The 18,295-nt window shown below is 37.6% G+C and overlaps 4 protein-coding genes across 4 annotated transcripts; 3 read left to right on the top strand and 1 right to left on the bottom strand.

Annotated features, from left to right (window-relative positions):
• Nucleotides 1-740: 740 nt before the first annotated feature.
• Nucleotides 741-1,896, bottom strand: LOC131844076 (uncharacterized). The gene has a single exon (XM_059192851.1). The coding sequence runs from the start codon at nucleotides 1,746-1,748 to the stop codon at nucleotides 984-986; it is 765 nt and encodes a 254-aa protein (XP_059048834.1). The 5' UTR covers nucleotides 1,749-1,896; the 3' UTR covers nucleotides 741-983.
• Nucleotides 1,897-13,786: 11,890 nt separating this feature from the next.
• LOC131844085 (uncharacterized) lies at nucleotides 13,787-15,245 on the top strand. The gene is made up of 2 exons (XM_059192860.1): nucleotides 13,787-15,109; nucleotides 15,162-15,245. The coding sequence occupies exons 1-2, from the start codon at nucleotides 13,787-13,789 to the stop codon at nucleotides 15,243-15,245; spliced, it is 1,407 nt and encodes a 468-aa protein (XP_059048843.1).
• Nucleotides 15,246-15,332: 87 nt separating this feature from the next.
• LOC131844083 (uncharacterized) lies at nucleotides 15,333-16,475 on the top strand. The gene has a single exon (XM_059192859.1). It carries the CDS (start codon nucleotides 15,648-15,650, stop codon nucleotides 16,473-16,475), a length of 828 nt encoding a protein of 275 aa, XP_059048842.1. The 5' UTR covers nucleotides 15,333-15,647.
• Nucleotides 16,476-16,488: 13 nt separating this feature from the next.
• On the top strand, nucleotides 16,489-18,285 carry LOC131844082 (uncharacterized). The gene is made up of 2 exons (XM_059192858.1): nucleotides 16,489-17,493; nucleotides 17,626-18,285. Exons 1-2 carry the CDS (start codon nucleotides 16,489-16,491, stop codon nucleotides 18,283-18,285), a joined length of 1,665 nt encoding a protein of 554 aa, XP_059048841.1.
• The last annotated feature ends 10 nt before the right edge of the window (nucleotides 18,286-18,295 follow it).

The raw sequence follows: 18,295 nt of genomic DNA, 5'->3' as shown, positions 1-18,295 counted from the left end.
CTGGAAATAGTCCACCCGAACAGAAGGTGAGTAAAATACGCCAATTAAGAGCTTAGAGTTGTTAACAATAATCTCAATAAACAAATATTCCGCGGAATCAATAACAGTGGCATCGGATTTACTTAGGATATTGCTAGGGATGTCACGCCGCAAATATATGGCTACGCCTCCCCCACGCCTTCCCACTCTATCATTTCGAAGAAGGTGGTAACCAGGTAGACAACACATTGTTGAGGGCAGTGACGATTTCAGCCAAGATTCTGATACAAGAATAATATCAATACATTGGTTGTCAAAACTGTCCAACATATCATTATAATGGGCTATTATGCTTTGAGCATTAATATGTGCTACTTTTAGGAATTTGTTATGTCGGCTAAAAGACAAATAGAGTTGATCACGAAGCTTTGGTGGTTCTGTGTCGATATCGCTATTTGCACTAAAATATTCATCCGATGATGTATCATAAAAGGAATCGTAATTACAAATATTTGACGTATCCATATATGTAATAAATAATATATATAATAATATATGTAAAAAAATTATATTAAAAGAAAAAAAAAAAATTAAATGTTAAAAAAAAATATTAAGTATTACGAACAAGACTAGTATTATTAAGTAAAGTATGAAATAACAAAGATGTATAGGATAAACATAGTGATTACTTACTCAGATATGTCAGTAATGACAACTAATATCTAGGACATCTGTCAGAATGAAAGGTGACAGAATACAAGGAAAACTAATTCTAATATATTCTATTTGCTCAGCAAGTACAACTAAAAATTTAAAATAAGATTATATACATACTGTGATTTATGAATTACTGTACTACCTACATAACAACAAAATAACAAAAAAACGGCATCATATAAAAATAACGGCCAATGGTAATAAATACAGAAATCTAAAGACTGTAATGCAAAGGTAATAAGAAATAAAAGGAAAATTAAGAAAATAAATACAATCACAGTAACTTTTCATTTGTTACTTGGCCCCTGACGCCTTGTGGTCATCGTCGCAGCTTTTTTGGTGGGTTTGTAAGTGTCTGCTGTAGGTTTACTTTGCGCCGAATCATTAGTCGGGAACTTGGTGATTAATGGATGCAGCTCTGACTTCAGTTCAATCTTGCGCCGCGACTGATCCGGTAGTAAAATAACCACCTTCCCTTCAGATGTCCAACATTTATTCATGCCAAAATGCTTTCTAGCCTCAGTAAATAAATCATGTCTAGACTTAATGAGGAATTCAGACATTGATGTTCTGGTACCCTTCAATAAAGTTTTCTTACTCCACACTTCATTACGTGCAGAATAACTATGGAAGCGAACCAGAATAGGCCGAGCCTTTGCTTGCCTACTACCAAGACGATGGCAGACAGAAATATCAACAGAGCATGAATCCGTCACCCTTAACTGATCATGTAGTATACTTGTAACACAATCTTTTACACTTTCATTTGGAGACTCAGGAACACCATGAAGTAATATGACCTTCCTCCTGGAAGTTGTTTCATGCCGATCCAATCCCAAGGAGAGGAGTTCAATCTGGGATTTTAATAAAGTGACAGATTTCCATATAAATGTCTTGAAGTCATGGTACTCACGGTTCAAGGCAGTGATATCCTGTTGCCTGGAAGGGGAGCTAGACATCTGATGCAGACTTTTCTCCATATCTCCCATCCGTGACTGGAAAAGCTGGACAATGTCTTCCATATTGGTGCTTAATTTTGAGTAGAGGTCCATTTCAAAGTGAATAATCTAATTATGTGATTGATGTGCAATATAGTGAAAGTGGGATTAGGCCCAGAGCAGGGTTGGAGTCTGGCTAACCTTTAACAGTAATTAATACATATAAAAGTAAGTAATTATTAATTTTAAATAAATAAATCAATGGAGCAAAATCTTAAGTGTTGTATGTATGACTACCCTCTAACATTAATACATAAAAAAGAAAATTATCACTGTCTCAACTTGCTATGGATGTTACGTCAAACAGTTAGAAATTGAAATGTCAATCGGTATGACACTGACATACGACATGTGTCAAAATGACATATGTGACGACAACTATAAAATAATATAAGTTTATAACATTACAAAATTAAAACGGTAATCAGAATATAAACAATATTAGAAGGTATTAAATAAACATGCAATTATTGAAACATCTGAACGGTACTTTGGGAAATAAGATAAGTGTAGGTAATGTGGTATTAAGCTAAGAGAGAAGATAATGTTTACTACTATATCGATCGAGCAACAACAGCTGGTGTATAACAGATTAAGTGATGCAAGTTTGGGATCAGAATGAGAAAATGAATAACAAAAGATACACACTTTAACATTAATAACGGCAGTTCATTTCTTAGTCGCTCTCGTAGACCGATGATACTTGGGGGCGGCAGATGTAGACCTACTACTAGAGGCTGCACTGTCCACAACCGGGGCTACAGAAGATTCCATTGGCTTCTGCATAGCGATCAGCTTTTCTAAATCCTCTAGCATGAATATTTTAACCCGCGAATTATCAGGAAGCTTCACGCTTATGACACCATCCAAAGTCCAGACTTTATTGATCCCGAAATGCTTCCGAGCTTCAATAAACAGCGACTGCCTCATGCGTGTCAAATACTCGGACAATAAATACGAGCTGCCCTTAAATAGAGACTTTTTTGCCCAGATTGTTTGATGAAGTGATGGATCATTGAACTTAATGAGAATAGGGCGACAGCGACCCACTGACGGAGCTCCCCGGCGATGACAGACTACCAGTTTGTCTGGTGTTAATTCTTGAATTCCAAGATGCTTGGTTATGACAGTGACTGTAGCTTCCCGAACACTCTCATTTGTCCTTTCATCTATACCACCCAAGAGCAGGAACTTTTTTCGGTGACGATTTTCAATGGCATCCATGCCTGCTATTAGATGACTTATTTGCTGCCGCAATAAACTTACAGAGGTATTGATTTGATCACGGAAACACCGGAACTCTTCATTCAGATGCTTCAGACTGACTTCGCCCGCTGGAGCTTTTAGTTGCGCCTCAAAGGTGTTAAGACGATCGTTAAGTGTCTTCTCCAGGATGGCTTGTGTTTTGAGTACATCCAGTATGCTTGCCATTGTATGAATGTTTTATATAGTATAATAGTGAAAAGTGGTTCAGCGGTTTCTTGCAGGTAATTAAATTACAACTATCACAACATAAGTATGTCTATGTTAAATATAAAAATAATTTTGTAAAAAAAATAGAGTTTTACTATTTATAAATAAATAAAATTGTAGTGATAACAAAACTCAGCTGTTACTTTTTTAACCGCCTACCCGCGAAATTTGTTTGTATTTTCTAAGTACTCTACACAATACTCACCAGGTCGTCTGCTTCAGAAACTTCTGTTGTGTTAGAGTGCTGGTGATGACCCTCACCTATCACCAAGTTGTTTTGAAATCAGTAATTTAGTCTGAAAATTTTCAAATTTCGGTTTCAGCCGTCGTTCTTTCATACTATCTTCAGTTTTCACACTAGACTTTTATTGTTCTAGGGTGCCTACAGTATCCCCCGTCTAGTAGCGTAAAACCTAGGTCGGATTTCGGTCAATTTTCATCCTAAATTTCGGTCTAAGTCCGAAAAATCATAAGTTCCGTCTAAAATGTTGCTACCCCACCTAGAATTTCCCTGACATCCCATCACCACAACGCCCCGTCGGTTACAATATTTGGCTGTTGATGCGAATAGACTTTCAGAGCGTTCGACCTTATTGACATATAATCTATATCTATACTAATATTATAAAGAGGAAAGATTTGTATTTTTGTCTGTATGCTTGTATTGAATAGGCTTTGAAACTACTGGACCGATTTGAAAAATTCTTTCACCATTAGGAAGCTACACTATCCCTGAGTGACATTGGCTATATAATATTTCCAAAAAATTAGGGATCCTTACTAACTCCAATATACATTATTGGAGTTAGTATCAAAGTGTAAAAAAACTACACAAAAAATACCTAACACCCGTGCGCTGCAAAAAGTATTGATGATAGAATAAAATGATGTACCACGACTTTATTGAACACATTATTATCTACAAAAGTGCCGAGACAGCATGTCTTATAGTTATGTTACAATAAGTGTGTTTAAAATTTATAAATTTAATTGAAATGCCGCCGCTAGAATAAGCCCTTTATTTATATCTTGCTATTAATCCTTATCGAAATAAATTCACTTTAACTTCATATTCACGACTGGTTCAATATTTTTACATAACTTTTTGAATTATTCAATTTGGACATTCCATTCGAAAGATATCACGTTAAAAATGTACGTATTAAAAAACAACCCCGCTCGATTAGCTTAAATCAAATGTATGCAGTGTGGCAATGTAGGGGTGTCACGAGAGTAGGTGGGGTACGAGAGGGGATACTTGCTAAAATAAGATAATCAGGGAAGATAGCGATAACAGTTACTTCGTCAAGAATTGCTGCACCTCTATTAAAGGATGAAAAAACTGCTCATTCTTCAAACATCCGCTATCCGTAAATCTTGAGCAACAATCTACATGTTCTATCCACAAAAATGGGCCTATTGGTAAATTACTACAAGATTCCTTTATGGGATGAATGCACCATAAGCCATAGAGCACATATAGAGGCCGTGGATAGTACCTTAAAGGATCTTAGAAATACCTCTGCTCTCGTGGGCGGCATTACTTTTGTGTTTGCTGGAGATTTCCGACAGACTCTCCCTGTCATTAAGCATTACCTACAGTACGCGAGCAGATATCATAAAAGCATGCTTGAAACAGTTTCCCTTGTGGTCTTTAATTGAAAGTTTAAAATTAGGGACGAATATGAGAGCTCATCATCACGGAATTACAGATAGTGATTTCCTACAACAACTGTTCAACCTTGGAGAAAGAATTTTTCCCATTTCAAATTTATATAAAAATTGTGATAGCTTTCTTAGTGAATCCTTATGTCAAATCGCCCATAATTTAGAAATTTTGATAGATGCCGTATACCTTGACATCGAGAATTTGATCCAAAAAGGCTTTCATTGCTTATTTTCTAGGGTAATAGTGTCATTTAGGAATGATACTGTTAACGAAATAAACAAAAATTACAAATTAACTGATACCGTGGCTAATATCGAAGACGCAGTTCAGTTATTACCGGCATTAATGAATTCACTAAACCTTTCTGGACGTCAATTGGTGTGGTCAATCTTTCTTAACGTCAATTGGTGTGGTGGCACCACACCAATTGACGTTAAAAATCGGAATTCCAATCGTGCTTTTTAAAAATTTAAACCCACCCAACATCTGCAATGGGACGAGGCTACTTACTAAGGCATTGAAGGACAATGCAATTGTAGCAACAATTATCACCGGTCCGGCAGCTAAGCTAACTAGCTCATATATCAAGAATACCGATAATCCTAACTGATCTGCCAGTAACATTTAAACGGCTTCAATTTCTGGTTAAAATATAGCTATATAGCATTCCACTACTGAGCACGTATCTTTAATCGCGTGATAACCTATAGTCCACGTGGGCGAAGCTGCGGGCGGTAAGCTAGTATTATATATTCTTAAATTAAAACATCGTTTTTTCTGAAGTGTACCTAAGTAGTCACAACCTCGTTCTTGTTGTTAGTTCCATCCAGTCGTTTCGTATCCCATTACACAGTAAAATTGTTCAATACTCACCAGGTCCTTCTGAAACGTTTGTTGTCTTAGAGTGCTAGTGATCGCCTCCCACCGTCCTGCACGTCGTCGTTTGTCTGGATCACCAAACTTTTCTGAAATCAACAATTTAGTCCGAAAATTTAAAAAAAATGTCGTCTTCATACGTCGTTCTTTCCCCTTTCATACTATCTTCAGTTTTCACCCGAGATTTTCATTGTCTATTCTCTATTCTATCTATTCATCACTAGTTATAGAACAATGAAATAGTACTAGTTTCATCACGGATTCCGTAATCCGTCATGGAGATCCGCACGCCCCGGGGAGGCCTGCGGATACTGCCGGACTCCTACCGGCTAAAACCCCTTGGTGTCCTCCGCTCGCTACTGGCGCCGGGGTTACGGGATCGACATTGCAGTCCACCGTGACTCCGGCAGCGCGGGCTCTGCAGCCCCCTCCGTGAGAGGCGCGCGCGGACACCACTTGCGCCTACTCCTAGACTCACCCTCCTTAGGTGACGGCAGACGCCCCCGCCTCTGCCGCCGAGAGGCTCTGGGTCGGTGGCGATGGGCCGGACTCGGCCTCCATCGCCTCCGTCTCCTCTGCCAGTGCGCGGCTTCCTCGCGAACAATTCTTACCGCTGCCCACTGAGTGATTCGCCGGACGACCCGCCGCTGCGCAATAGACGCAATGCGACGGACTGGTGCAACCAGCAGCCTTGTGGCCCTCTCCACCGCAGCGGAAGCAGGCTGACTGCGGTCCACCGCCGACTTACACTGTGCACCCACGTGCCCCTGCAGTAGGCAGCGGTAACAACGCATGGGTTTCACACACAGACAATGCCACGTGGTTCCGTGGAGATCGTCTTGATCAGAAGTACAACGGTGGCGGCTGGTTGTTGGTCTCCAAGTGAATGTTCCAGTCTATTGATATCGTCTGTATACACGGGATACAGCAGACTGACTCGTCTGGAACCTACAGCTCACCATGCCAAACGCCTAACGCTTAACGCCGGTTTTCTGCCGAGGTGTGGTATTTCCCGGTTCGAGCAGCCCAATCGAGCTGAACAACCACGTGTGGTCGTATAGCTTGCTCTACCACTTAAAACTTATTTGTTGATGAGCTAAATATTTATGGATTTGCTCGCGAGAATTCATAATATATTGCGTAACATATTTTAGATAATTCCGAGCACCAACAAAATTGGTACCGTAATCGCTAAAAACGTCGCTAGGAAGTCCCCTACGAGAAACAAATCGATCGAAGCATGCAAGAAACGCTTCAGTAGACAACTCTGAAACAATTTCCAAATGAACACATTTGGTTGTAAAACATACAAAAATACAGAGATACGATTTTACAGACTTGGCGTTTCGGATACGAGAAGTTTTTAAGAAAATAGGGCCCGCAAATTGACAATGAAAAATTTGTTGGCGGATTATTCGACGCGCTGATAAAATCCAAAAGTATTTTTGTAATTCTTTAAGATTTAAATTTTCACATATTAGCCCCTTTCATATCATAAAAATATTCAAACAGCTAAATTTAAAAAATACCTAAGACCTTTGGGGCATGTCTGTAAAAGTAGTTAGTTCTTTCATAGATATTGTTGCTCCATATCTAGCCACTAATTTTAATAAATGTATTGATAATGGCGTTTTTCCACATTTAATGAAATTTAGCAAATTAATCCCACTATTTAAATCAGGAGATAAATTTGAGCCAGGGAACTATAGACCTATATCTATTTTGCCAGTTCTAAGTTAAGGTGTTTGAAAAGATAATGTTAAATCAAATGTTACAACACTTCAGGGTTAACGGACTGCTTCACAGTCAGCAATATGGTTTCACCGCCGGCAAGTCTACCACTGACGCAGGTGTAGCGCTAATGACACATATTTTCGAATCTTGGGAGATGTCACAGGATGCACTCGGAGTTTTTTGTGACCTATCAAAGGCATTTGATTGTGTGGATCATAAAACTCTTTTGTACAAGCTCGAACATTATGGTATAAGAGATAATGATCTAAAATTAATGAGAACTTATTTAGAGGATAGGGTCCAAACTGTAGATATTGACGGTGTAAAATCTAAGGGAGCTAATATTAAGATGGGCGTTCTACAAGGGTCAATCTTAGGCCCCTCCCCTCTCCCCCCCCCCCTCCCCTTTTATGGTAGAGAAAATTGCAGATATAGTGCTGTTTGCTATGTCTGCAATATTAAATTGGTTTACATGTAATAACCTATTATTAAATTCCAGCAAAACAAAGTTTTTTTAGGTATAACAGTGGACTCGAAATTACAATGGGGGCCCCATATTTCAAAATTGGCCAGTAGACTCAGTTCTGCTGCTTATGCAATTGGAAGAATTAGGCAATTAACAGACGTGGCGACGGCTAAACTTTTATATTTTAGTTATTTCCATAGCATAATGTCATATGGCATAGGGTAAAGCAGCCGATATAAATACTATATTTATTTTACAAAAGAGAGCCATACGTTCTATTTATGGTATGGGTTCTAGAGAGTCATTACGTCAGTGCTTTAAAGAATCAAATATCCTCACCGTTACTTCACAATACATTTATGAAAATATCATGTATACACGGAAGAACTTAGAGAGTTTTAAAAAACTCAAAGACTGTACAAGTAGAAACTTACGCAATATAAATAAGCTTATTTTACCTAAATGCCAACTGCACAAAATCAGTAATTCATTCTATGGTAATTGCATAAGATTTTATAATAATAAGACCTCGACTGGCTGAATCAGCTGGATTCATTATGGACGGTACGTGTTTCCACATGACATTGGAAAATAAATTTTGAATTTGGGATACACGGTTCCCTTCATAAGTTTGAAGTTTGTGAGGTGAAGTTTTAAGCCACGATAGGACTATGTTCGAATCACACCAAGCAGTGACAGTAGTGATTGACATTTTGACATTTAAAATGTCAAACACATGTTTGATTAAACGAATGAGCAAAAGTGCACCGTTTAATTCCAATTTGTGGATAGTAAGTTTTTTTGAGTGGTGTTACACGTGATTTTGCAAGTAATAATTTAACATAATTACCATGAGTATTTTGAATACGCAGATAGATGCAAGCGGCATACCCGCGTTCGGACGCATCACTGAAACCATGCAGTTGACATACAAATGGTTGATCAGTGATAACGTGATATGGATACTTTATTAAGATGAGGAAAATCTGCTATTAATTCCGACTAAGATTTTTGTATAGCAGGGGGAAGTGGATCGTCTCAATTTTGTTGTGTTGACCACAGCTGTTGCATAAGGTGCTTAGCGTAGAAAGTGAGTCTCGCGATGGTAGACAAAACGCCACGCATGGTCATGACATTACTCATGTTTGAGACATGATAGATGAAGCAATCCGTTTTTGCGTTCCATTCGATGCCCAGAATTTTGAAGATGTTGTCACCCTGCTCCTCGAAACAGTATGGTGGCTCGCAATGATCGGAGGAGAAAGATTCCAAGAAATCCTTTGAGTTACTTTACCACTTGCGCAAAACTAAACCGCCTTGAGAGAGAATGGCAACCAGGTTTTGCTGCAATTGCTGAGCAGAATTAAGACAATGAGACCCACTAACTATATCGTCTACGAATGTATCTGCTAGCAATACCCTACAAGCCTCAGCACATTGGCTAGTATTTAAAAGCTAAGTAGTAAAGCTAGTATAAAAATGGTAGTTAACTCGTACTGCTTCAAGGGTTCAGCAGGAGAAGCGCGCCAGAAGATAGTTTGGTATCTGCAGTCGTCATCATGCATGCGCACTTGTCGTAACATTTGTTTTATGTCGCATGTGATGACAATTTTTTGGAGTCGAAATCGCAAAATGATATCTTCAATATCTTTTTGAAGTTTGGGACCGGACATAAGTACCTGATTAAGCGAAACCTGTAGAGCTACAGGCTGATGCATCATATACAGAACGAAGTTTTGTGGTACTACTGTGTTCACGTAGCACACCATGATGGGGAATATAATATCGGTCACTTGATACGGGACCTGACACTTGACGCATGTGGCCAGCTTCACTATAATCTCTCATGAAGGCAACATAAAGTTCATGCAACTTCTCATTCTTCAGCATGCGACGCTCCAAATTATGAAATCACTTTAAGGCGTTAGTGTGTGTTTCACCCAAAGGTCTATGATCCACCCTGAAAGGTAGCCATACGATGAAACGACCAGTGTTATCCCTTGTGTGAGTGTTAGTGACATGTTTTTGACAAATAATGTTTTCAGTATATTGAATAGGTTGACTGGGAGGTTCCTCAGATTCCCAGAACCATGAAAGTTTAAAATTAGTATCTGCGGTACAGTACATCGAGACTACACTATAAGTGTGTTGTGATGCTGTGGGCGCTTTGCCCATAATGATCCAATCAAAAATGGATGAATATGCAGTGGGCATGTCTTCACCGCTACATTTTTTACCGTCTACAATTTGATTAAAAGTGCCAATGCCTAAAAGAATATCTATTTGTCCTGGAACTGAGAAGATTTTATCAGCCAAGACTAAGTTTTTACATTTATCTAAAATACATTTATTTACCATAACTGATGGGAGATTTCCTGTTATGCGTTTTAGGATGATACAATTAGTTGATATGGTCTTGGTATAATCCATAAAAGATTTCATATTGCAGTGTATCATTCCTCGACTCTGCTGAGCTGATGAAGACTAAACCAAGAACACTGCTAGACGGTGAATATGGCAGTCTAAGTTGTTGTGCAAGATTTTCAGTTACAATAGAAACCTGAGGACCATTGTCGATGAGAGCACGAGCTGAATGGTAATATCCATTGACATCTTGTACACTGAAAACAGCAGTATCCAAAATCATAGTGTATCTACATTAGACACCATGGATATATTGAAGTTGAGCTATGGAACCCACTGTCGACACAGAAACTTCATCATCTTTTGGGTTAGGTTTCAGTTGATCGGATGAGATGTGTAGTTTTGTATGGAGTCGGCCACGACATACTCTGCATACATAAAAGATACAACTTGGTTGAGATTGGAAGCAAAACTATTAAATATTAATCATAATTACATAAGTACCCTCACATAAATCAATTTACAAATAATAATCAAACTACCCATAGTTTACATACATAACATATCTCACCCTTATAATCTTTAAGTCTCAATTTACATATTAAATAGATTCATTAATTGAATTACCCAAAAATGCCTTTAATGATACCTTATTCTGGGGTGCAGGTTTCTCTTTTATCTCCTTAACCTTTAATGGAGATGGATGTAGTCCTTCGCCATTAATCATGTGTCCTAAAAAGGTTATGCTGTCTGATGCAAAGACACATTTTTTTTAAATTAAGGCGAAATCCCATAGAAACCAGTTTACTTAATACCATACATAATCTTCCATTATGTTCCTCCATATATTTTCCACAGACAGCAATGTCATCGAGCAAACACGCTACTCCTTCCATGTTAGCAAATGCTGTTGACATTAAATGCTGGAAAATTGCTGGTGCTGCACTCACACCAAATGCCAAACGGTTCATCCTCATTAATCCCATGTGGGTATTTAGTGTTAATAGATTAGCTGTCTCTTTATCCACTTTCACCTGTGTATATGCTTGCTTCAGGTCAAGTTTACTAAATACCCGTCCTCCACTTAACTTTGCAAAAGCTTCGACTGATGTGGGCAGTGGGTATGTGTCTGTATTTATAGCAACATTAACTGTGGCACGATAATCCCCACATATGCGTAAGCTGCCATACTCTTTTTAACAACACTAATAGGTGTGGCCCATTTTGAATACTTCACTGGTGTCAAAACGCCATCATCAATCATTTGTATTAAAGTAGTTTCCACCTGTTGCTTGAGTGGAAATGGCACTGGTCGAGCTTTGAAATATTTTGGTGGCATCTCAGGCCGTACATGCAAAGAAACCTCTGGACCAGTATATTCACCTAAATCATTCTTGAATAAACTTGGAAATTTATTTGTGAGGGATGTTAATTCATCATAGGTCTAGCACAATCCAGAAATATGTATCGCCAGAGGCTTGAACCAATTCCTTCCTAATAAACTTGGCCCTTTGCCTGTTATCACCAACAGCTCACATTGTGCCTCTTTGCCACCAAGAGTAGCTCGAACCTTAGCCAGTCCTAACACCTGCAGTGGTTCACGCGTCCATGTCACCAATTTTATGTTGGTAGGAATTAGTGGGGGTGGTGTAACCCATAATTTGTGGTAAGTTTCTTCTGATATTATTGTTCTTGAAGCTCCAGAATCTATTTCCATAGATAGATTCACTCCATCTATCCTCACCTCTGCTTTAATTACTGGCAGGTTATTCTCCCTACAATTATACACACCCAACATCTCTTCGGCCAAGGATTTTAAGCTTCCCCACATTCTGTATCTGGTGTACTTTTGCCAGTCTCTTTGCACACGCAGAAGCAATGTGTCCATAACGCTTACAGAAGTAACACCTTGCTTTAGCAAAAGGATATCGTTCGCCAGTTTTGTGTAATTTTACACAATGTGGACAGTCATTCGATTTTATCCTACCAATTTCCATAGGTTCCGAAACTTGGAATAGAGTTTGCTTCTGCACCTTGGTATCGGGGTATAAATCCAAACATGTGGCTTGATAGTTGAGACACAACTGAAGAGCACTTTCATAAGTAAGATCCTTTGTTCTCAATAATTCCCTTTTCAAGCGCACATCATTCACCCCTAATACCAGCCTGTCCCTCAACTGACGTTGTAAGTCCGAAAAGTTGCACTTCACAGCTAATAAACTTATAGCTGCTACAAAGGCCTGAATACTTTCACTTTGTAATTGATGACGTTTATGAAATTTTTCCGTTTGTAAAATTTCATTAATTTCCTGTTCATAAAATTTGTCCAAAACTTGCAAAATTTGTGAATATTCCACTTCAGTTGATCGATGTGGCACTAATAAGGATACAATTAAACCATACATAAGTCTCTTTTCCACATCGAGATAAAAACAATGAACGAGCTTTATCAATGTTCTGTTCACCATAGCCAGCGGTATCAAGAGCACACAGTAATTGTTCTTTATAGTCACTCCATTTGTCTGGTTTTGGATTAAAATGTCTCGGAAGCACTATATTATTAATATTTGACATCATGTTCGCAAAATTACATTTATTTTCCTCAGTCGCCAGTAAAAGATACAACTTGGTTGAGATTGGAAGCAAAACTATTTAATATTAATCATAATTACATAAGTACCCTAACATAAATCAATTTACAAATAATCAAACTACCCATAGTTTACATACATAACAATACACATTGTGAAATGCATTTTGAAGTATGATGAGTTCTTAAACAATTAAAGCAGAGTTTATGTTGAAAAACAAAGGATTTTCTTTGTTCCGGAGACATTGCATCAAATTTAGAACAGTAATATAAGCTATGTTTATCCTGACAGCAAGGACAAATAATTGTTACTAAGTTTATTTTTATTATTTAATTCAATGACTGTTAATGTACTACTAGTAGAAGCCCTATGTATAGAAACACTAACATTTTCTAAAACATGTAATTGATTTTCCAAAAATTTAATTAAATTCTCAAATGTAGGTATAGTTTTAATGTCAACTTTATCATTGCCTTTTAATTCTCCTTTTTTAAGAAAAATGTTCTTTACTAAAAATTAATATCATAACGAAATTGTGATAAAAAATATTTTAAAGTATTTTTATATACATTATGATGTGTGTTATTCCGTTTAGTTGCAAATACAAATTACTACAGACCAGACGTGTGTTTCCTTGCTCTAGACATTACACAAAATACGTTAAGCAAAATTCAACCATATCCCAAACATTATATGGTCCTTCGAGCCGGATTACCTGAGAATTGTACCGAGTACCTGCTGACCGCCGCGCCGAGCCGACCCATCGTCGAGAACAAAAGAACAAAGAAACAAACAACATTGTATTGCTTAAGTACATCGCCGAGTCATATTTTTAAAGTTTTAAAGTTGAATAGTTATAATTTACGCCATTTACATTACTTGTATATAAATTGATATTTGGAAGACTATTTTATGAAATATGGCTACTTTGGACCAAATCATCAGTATACTTGAAGAAACAGGGAATTTATTGAAGAAAACACAAGTGAATCTTAAAAAATGCCCGAAGTCACGATTAACAAAAGGATACATTGAAGCACGATTGAAGTGTATTGAGGATTATTGGACGAATTTTAAGAAATCACATGAAGAATTGATACGCACTACGACCAGAGAACAAAGGAGCTTGTTGCCGTATTTCGTAAATGAAGAATACTATTTACATGAAGATGTGTACTTGTGCTTGGAAGCCGACCTTAAAGATGTGTTATCAGCGTTGCCAGTGTCACGTTCAGTTGAAAGAATACCGCGGGACACTTCAAACATTCAAGTGAAACTTCCGAAAATTAATTTACCCCTGTTCCTAGGAACGTACGAGTCGTGGACAGGGTACCAAGATTTATTTATTTCCTTGGTACACAATAACACATCTCTAAGCAGTGTACAAAAATTACATTACTTGAAAACAAGTGTCAGCGGTGAGGCGGAGCATTTATTGAAGCATATACAAATAACAGAGAATAATTATGCACTAGCGTGGAATACATTGAAGGATCGGTACGGTAACAAACGATTGATAGTTAACTCTCTGTTAAAACGATTATTTACACAAAAGAAAATTGCTAGTCAGTCTGCTAATCAAATTAAGTCATTGTTAGACACTACATCTGAGTGTATAAATAACTTACAAAATTTAAATATTACCACCGATTCTTGGGATCCGATAATTATATTTCTTGTTGTACAGAAGTTGGACCCAGAGTCACATAAACAATGGGAGGCGTATGCTTATAAAGAAAATACAGATGAGTTGCCTACGTGGACTGACTTGAAGAAATTTTTAGAATCACAGTTTCGTACACTAGAATTAGTTACACCGTCATCTTCATACACAAGAGAGCGAACTGTAAAAGAAAAATCATACCATGTAACAACTTCAAACAAAATTTGTGTTATGTGCAAGAAAGACCACGCTTTATGTCATTGCAAGGAGTTTACAAAGTTAAGCCCACTGGAACGTCAAGAATACGCAAAGAATAATAATCTTTGTTACAACTGTCTAGTACCAGGACATTCGGTATTAAAATGTCGTATACCAGTTTCCTGTCATGTTTGTCACAAACGTCACCATTCGCTTCTACACTTACAGAAGAAAGCAGACACTTCGGGTCAAATAAGCACCATACAACCGACTGTGTCATTACAATCCAGTGTAGAAGAGCAAGAGGAAATACGAGTCAATACAATGGTTGCGTCTAATTGCAATACTGGACAGAAAATAGCTCTATTAGCAACTGCAATGGTCATTGTCACAAATGAACATGGTCATAATACTGTGTTAAGAGCGCTAATAGATCCAGGGTCTGAATCATCATTCATCAGCGAAAAAGCAACTCAATTACTACAACTCACAAGAACAACAGCGAAAAGAAGCATAGTCGGAATGGGATCTATGAGATCAAATGTAAATCAAGTAGTTCAGTTCAAAGTAGTTTCTAGATACGATTCACATTACATTACAACTGACTACTAAGATACCCACAAAATCACTTGCTGTTTACAATTGGCCACATCTAGAAGGTTTACACTTAGCTGATCCCAGTTATTATACGCCAGGCTCCATCGATCTCCTTCTAGGTGTTAAAGAATATGCTAAGATATTACAACCAGAGTTAGTCAGAGGTCCACCTGGAACACCATGTGCAGCAAAAACAAGTCTTGGTTGGATCTTATTTGGTGAGATATATTCTGGTGCAAATACAACTGAAGAATCAAACTTTCTACTCGCGCATCATGCAGTTGATGTAGACGAGATACTGAAAGTTATATGGGAGGTAGACATGAACACTGAAAGAAAATATACAAAAGAAGAGAAACTTTGTGAAGAGATTTATGAGAAAACATACAAAAGAAATGATGAGGGACGATATATAGTGAAGCTACCATTTAAGACAGATAAACCGATATCACCAGACGGAAACACAAGAGAAATAGCTTTAAATAGATTTATACAGCTAGAGAAAAGATTTAACAGACAACCACAATTAAAAGAAAAATACACGGAAGTAATAAACGAATACATAAATATGAAACATATAGAAGAAGTACCTGAAAAAGAAATTTATACAAAAAAATCAATATACATACCACATCTCGCAGTCATTCGCGAAGGAAAGGAGACTACCAGTACACGTGTCGTGTTTGATGCATCATGCAAGGGTTCAAACGGCACCTCGCTAAATGATGAGCTGTTGCTGGGACCAGTACTGCAAGGAGATCTCAGAAGTCTGTTGATGAGATGGCGAATGCATGCTGTTTGTTTTGTGTCTGACATTGAAAAAATGTATCGTATGATTTTAATAGCAAAAGAAGATACTGACTTTCAAAGAATTTTATGGAGAAATAACCCTAACGAACCTCTGAAAGATTTGCTCACAGTAACGTTTGGAACGGCGTCAGCTCCATACCTGGCTGTTAAGACACTCATGCAGCTATCCTATGATGAAGGCGACAATTATCCTATTGCCAGTAGAATATTACAAGAAGATTTCTACGTAGACGATGTTCTATCTGGTTGTGATAATGTAAAGGAAGCCATAGCAGCCAGCAAAGAGTTAAGAGAACTATTACAACAAGGTGGTTTACAAACTAAAGAAATGGTCATCTAACAATGCTGAATTTATGAGAGCTATTACACCAAACGAACGATCATCAAATGTGCACTTAGATCTCAATATTGATGGTACTACAAAAGCATTGGGTATTTCATGGAACTTAAAAACTGACAAATTCGAGTATAATACAACAACACATGATGAATCAGTTACTGTTACAAAAAGAAGAATCTTGTCAGACATGCAAAAACTTTACGATCCGCTGGGATGGATAGCACCGTTATTAGTAAAAACAAAAATATTTATACAACGACTTTGGATTCAGAAATACAGTTGGGATGAAGAAATAAGTCAATCACTGATAGATGAATGGAAGATAATTAAATATGATTTTAAAAACGTAAGTGACATACATATAGATAGATGGTTACATACATATAATAAAGAGAAAGAAGCTATTGAAATACACGGATTCTGCGATGCTTCAATGCAAGCTTATGCGGCGGTAGTGTACTGTCGCGTTGTTAATTCCAACGGAACCGTAACTACCACTCTCATTGCTGCGCAAACAAGAGTAGCTCCATTAAAAACAATATCACTGCCACGCTTAGAGCTTTGTGGTGCTGTTTTACTGTCGAGATTGCTCAAACAAGTAACACATGCAATGAAGTTGTCAATGTCTCAAGTTTTTACGTGGACTGATTCCACTATTGTTATATCTTGGCTACGTGGAGAACCTTGTAAATGGAAACCTTTTGTAGCGAACAGGGTAGTAAAAATAATTGATAACACCAATAACAGGCAATGGTACTATGTGAAGTCTCGTGACAATCCTGCAGACATAGCTTCCAGAGGAATGTTTCTTAAAGATCTGAAACAGTCGAAATTGTGGTGGAAAGGGCCGAAATGGTTGTCCGATCAAAAGATAGAATTTCAAAAGCCAAGTTATATACAGACAGATGAGGAAAGGAAAACGGTTATACATGCACACTTGAACATAAATAAACAAGAAAAAGAAACTAGTATATATTCACAATTTGAAAATTACGACACATTAACAGAATTATTGAAAGTAATAACGCTATGCAAGAGATTTCTGAAATTTAAATTATCATCAGAAGATATAAGTAATACAATAACAACAAAAGAAATAGATGATTCATTACATGTATGCATACAAATAAGCCAAGAACATGATTTTGAGGATGAAATTGAATCGTTAAGAAACAAAAACATGGTACGAAAAAGTAGCAGTCTAAAATCATTGAATCCATACTTAGATGAACTACAAGTCCTCAGGGTGGGCGGAAGACTCAGATACGCCAATATAAACGAAGAAAGCAAATATCCAATCATACTCAGTCATAAAAACAGATTGACATATTTGCTTGTGGCTGAGGCACATCGTAGAACTTTACATGGAGGTGTACAAGTGATGCTGACGTACCTGACTTCTAAGTATTGGATATTAAGAGGGAAAAGTATGATCAAGTCATACATACGTAAATGTTTGATATGTGCAAGACACAATGCTGTTGCAAGAACTCAGATTATGGGAGATTTGCCAAAGGCGCGTGTGACGCCTTCGCGACCGTTTTTGCACAGCGGTGTGGATTTTACTGGTCCATTTCAAGTATTGATATCGAAGGGCAGAGGCATGAAAACTAAGAAAGCCTATATATCTATATTCATATGCATGGCTACTAAAGCCATTCATCTAGAATTAGTTGGAGATATGACATCAGAAGGATTCATAGGAGCATTCAAACGATTTACTGCCAAGAGAGGAAAGTGCTCATACTTATGGAGCGATCAAGGAAGAAACTTTATTGGTGCGAATAAAGAGTTATCAAATCCTGGATAAGATAGTGTTA

Source organism: Achroia grisella, unplaced genomic scaffold (assembly GCF_030625045.1).
Source record: "Achroia grisella isolate CSIRO2021 unplaced genomic scaffold, CSIRO_AGI_Agris_v1 utg3926, whole genome shotgun sequence".
NCBI classification, from domain to species: Eukaryota; Metazoa; Arthropoda; class Insecta; order Lepidoptera; family Pyralidae; genus Achroia; species Achroia grisella.
This window is presented reverse-complemented; position numbering and strand designations above follow the sequence as displayed.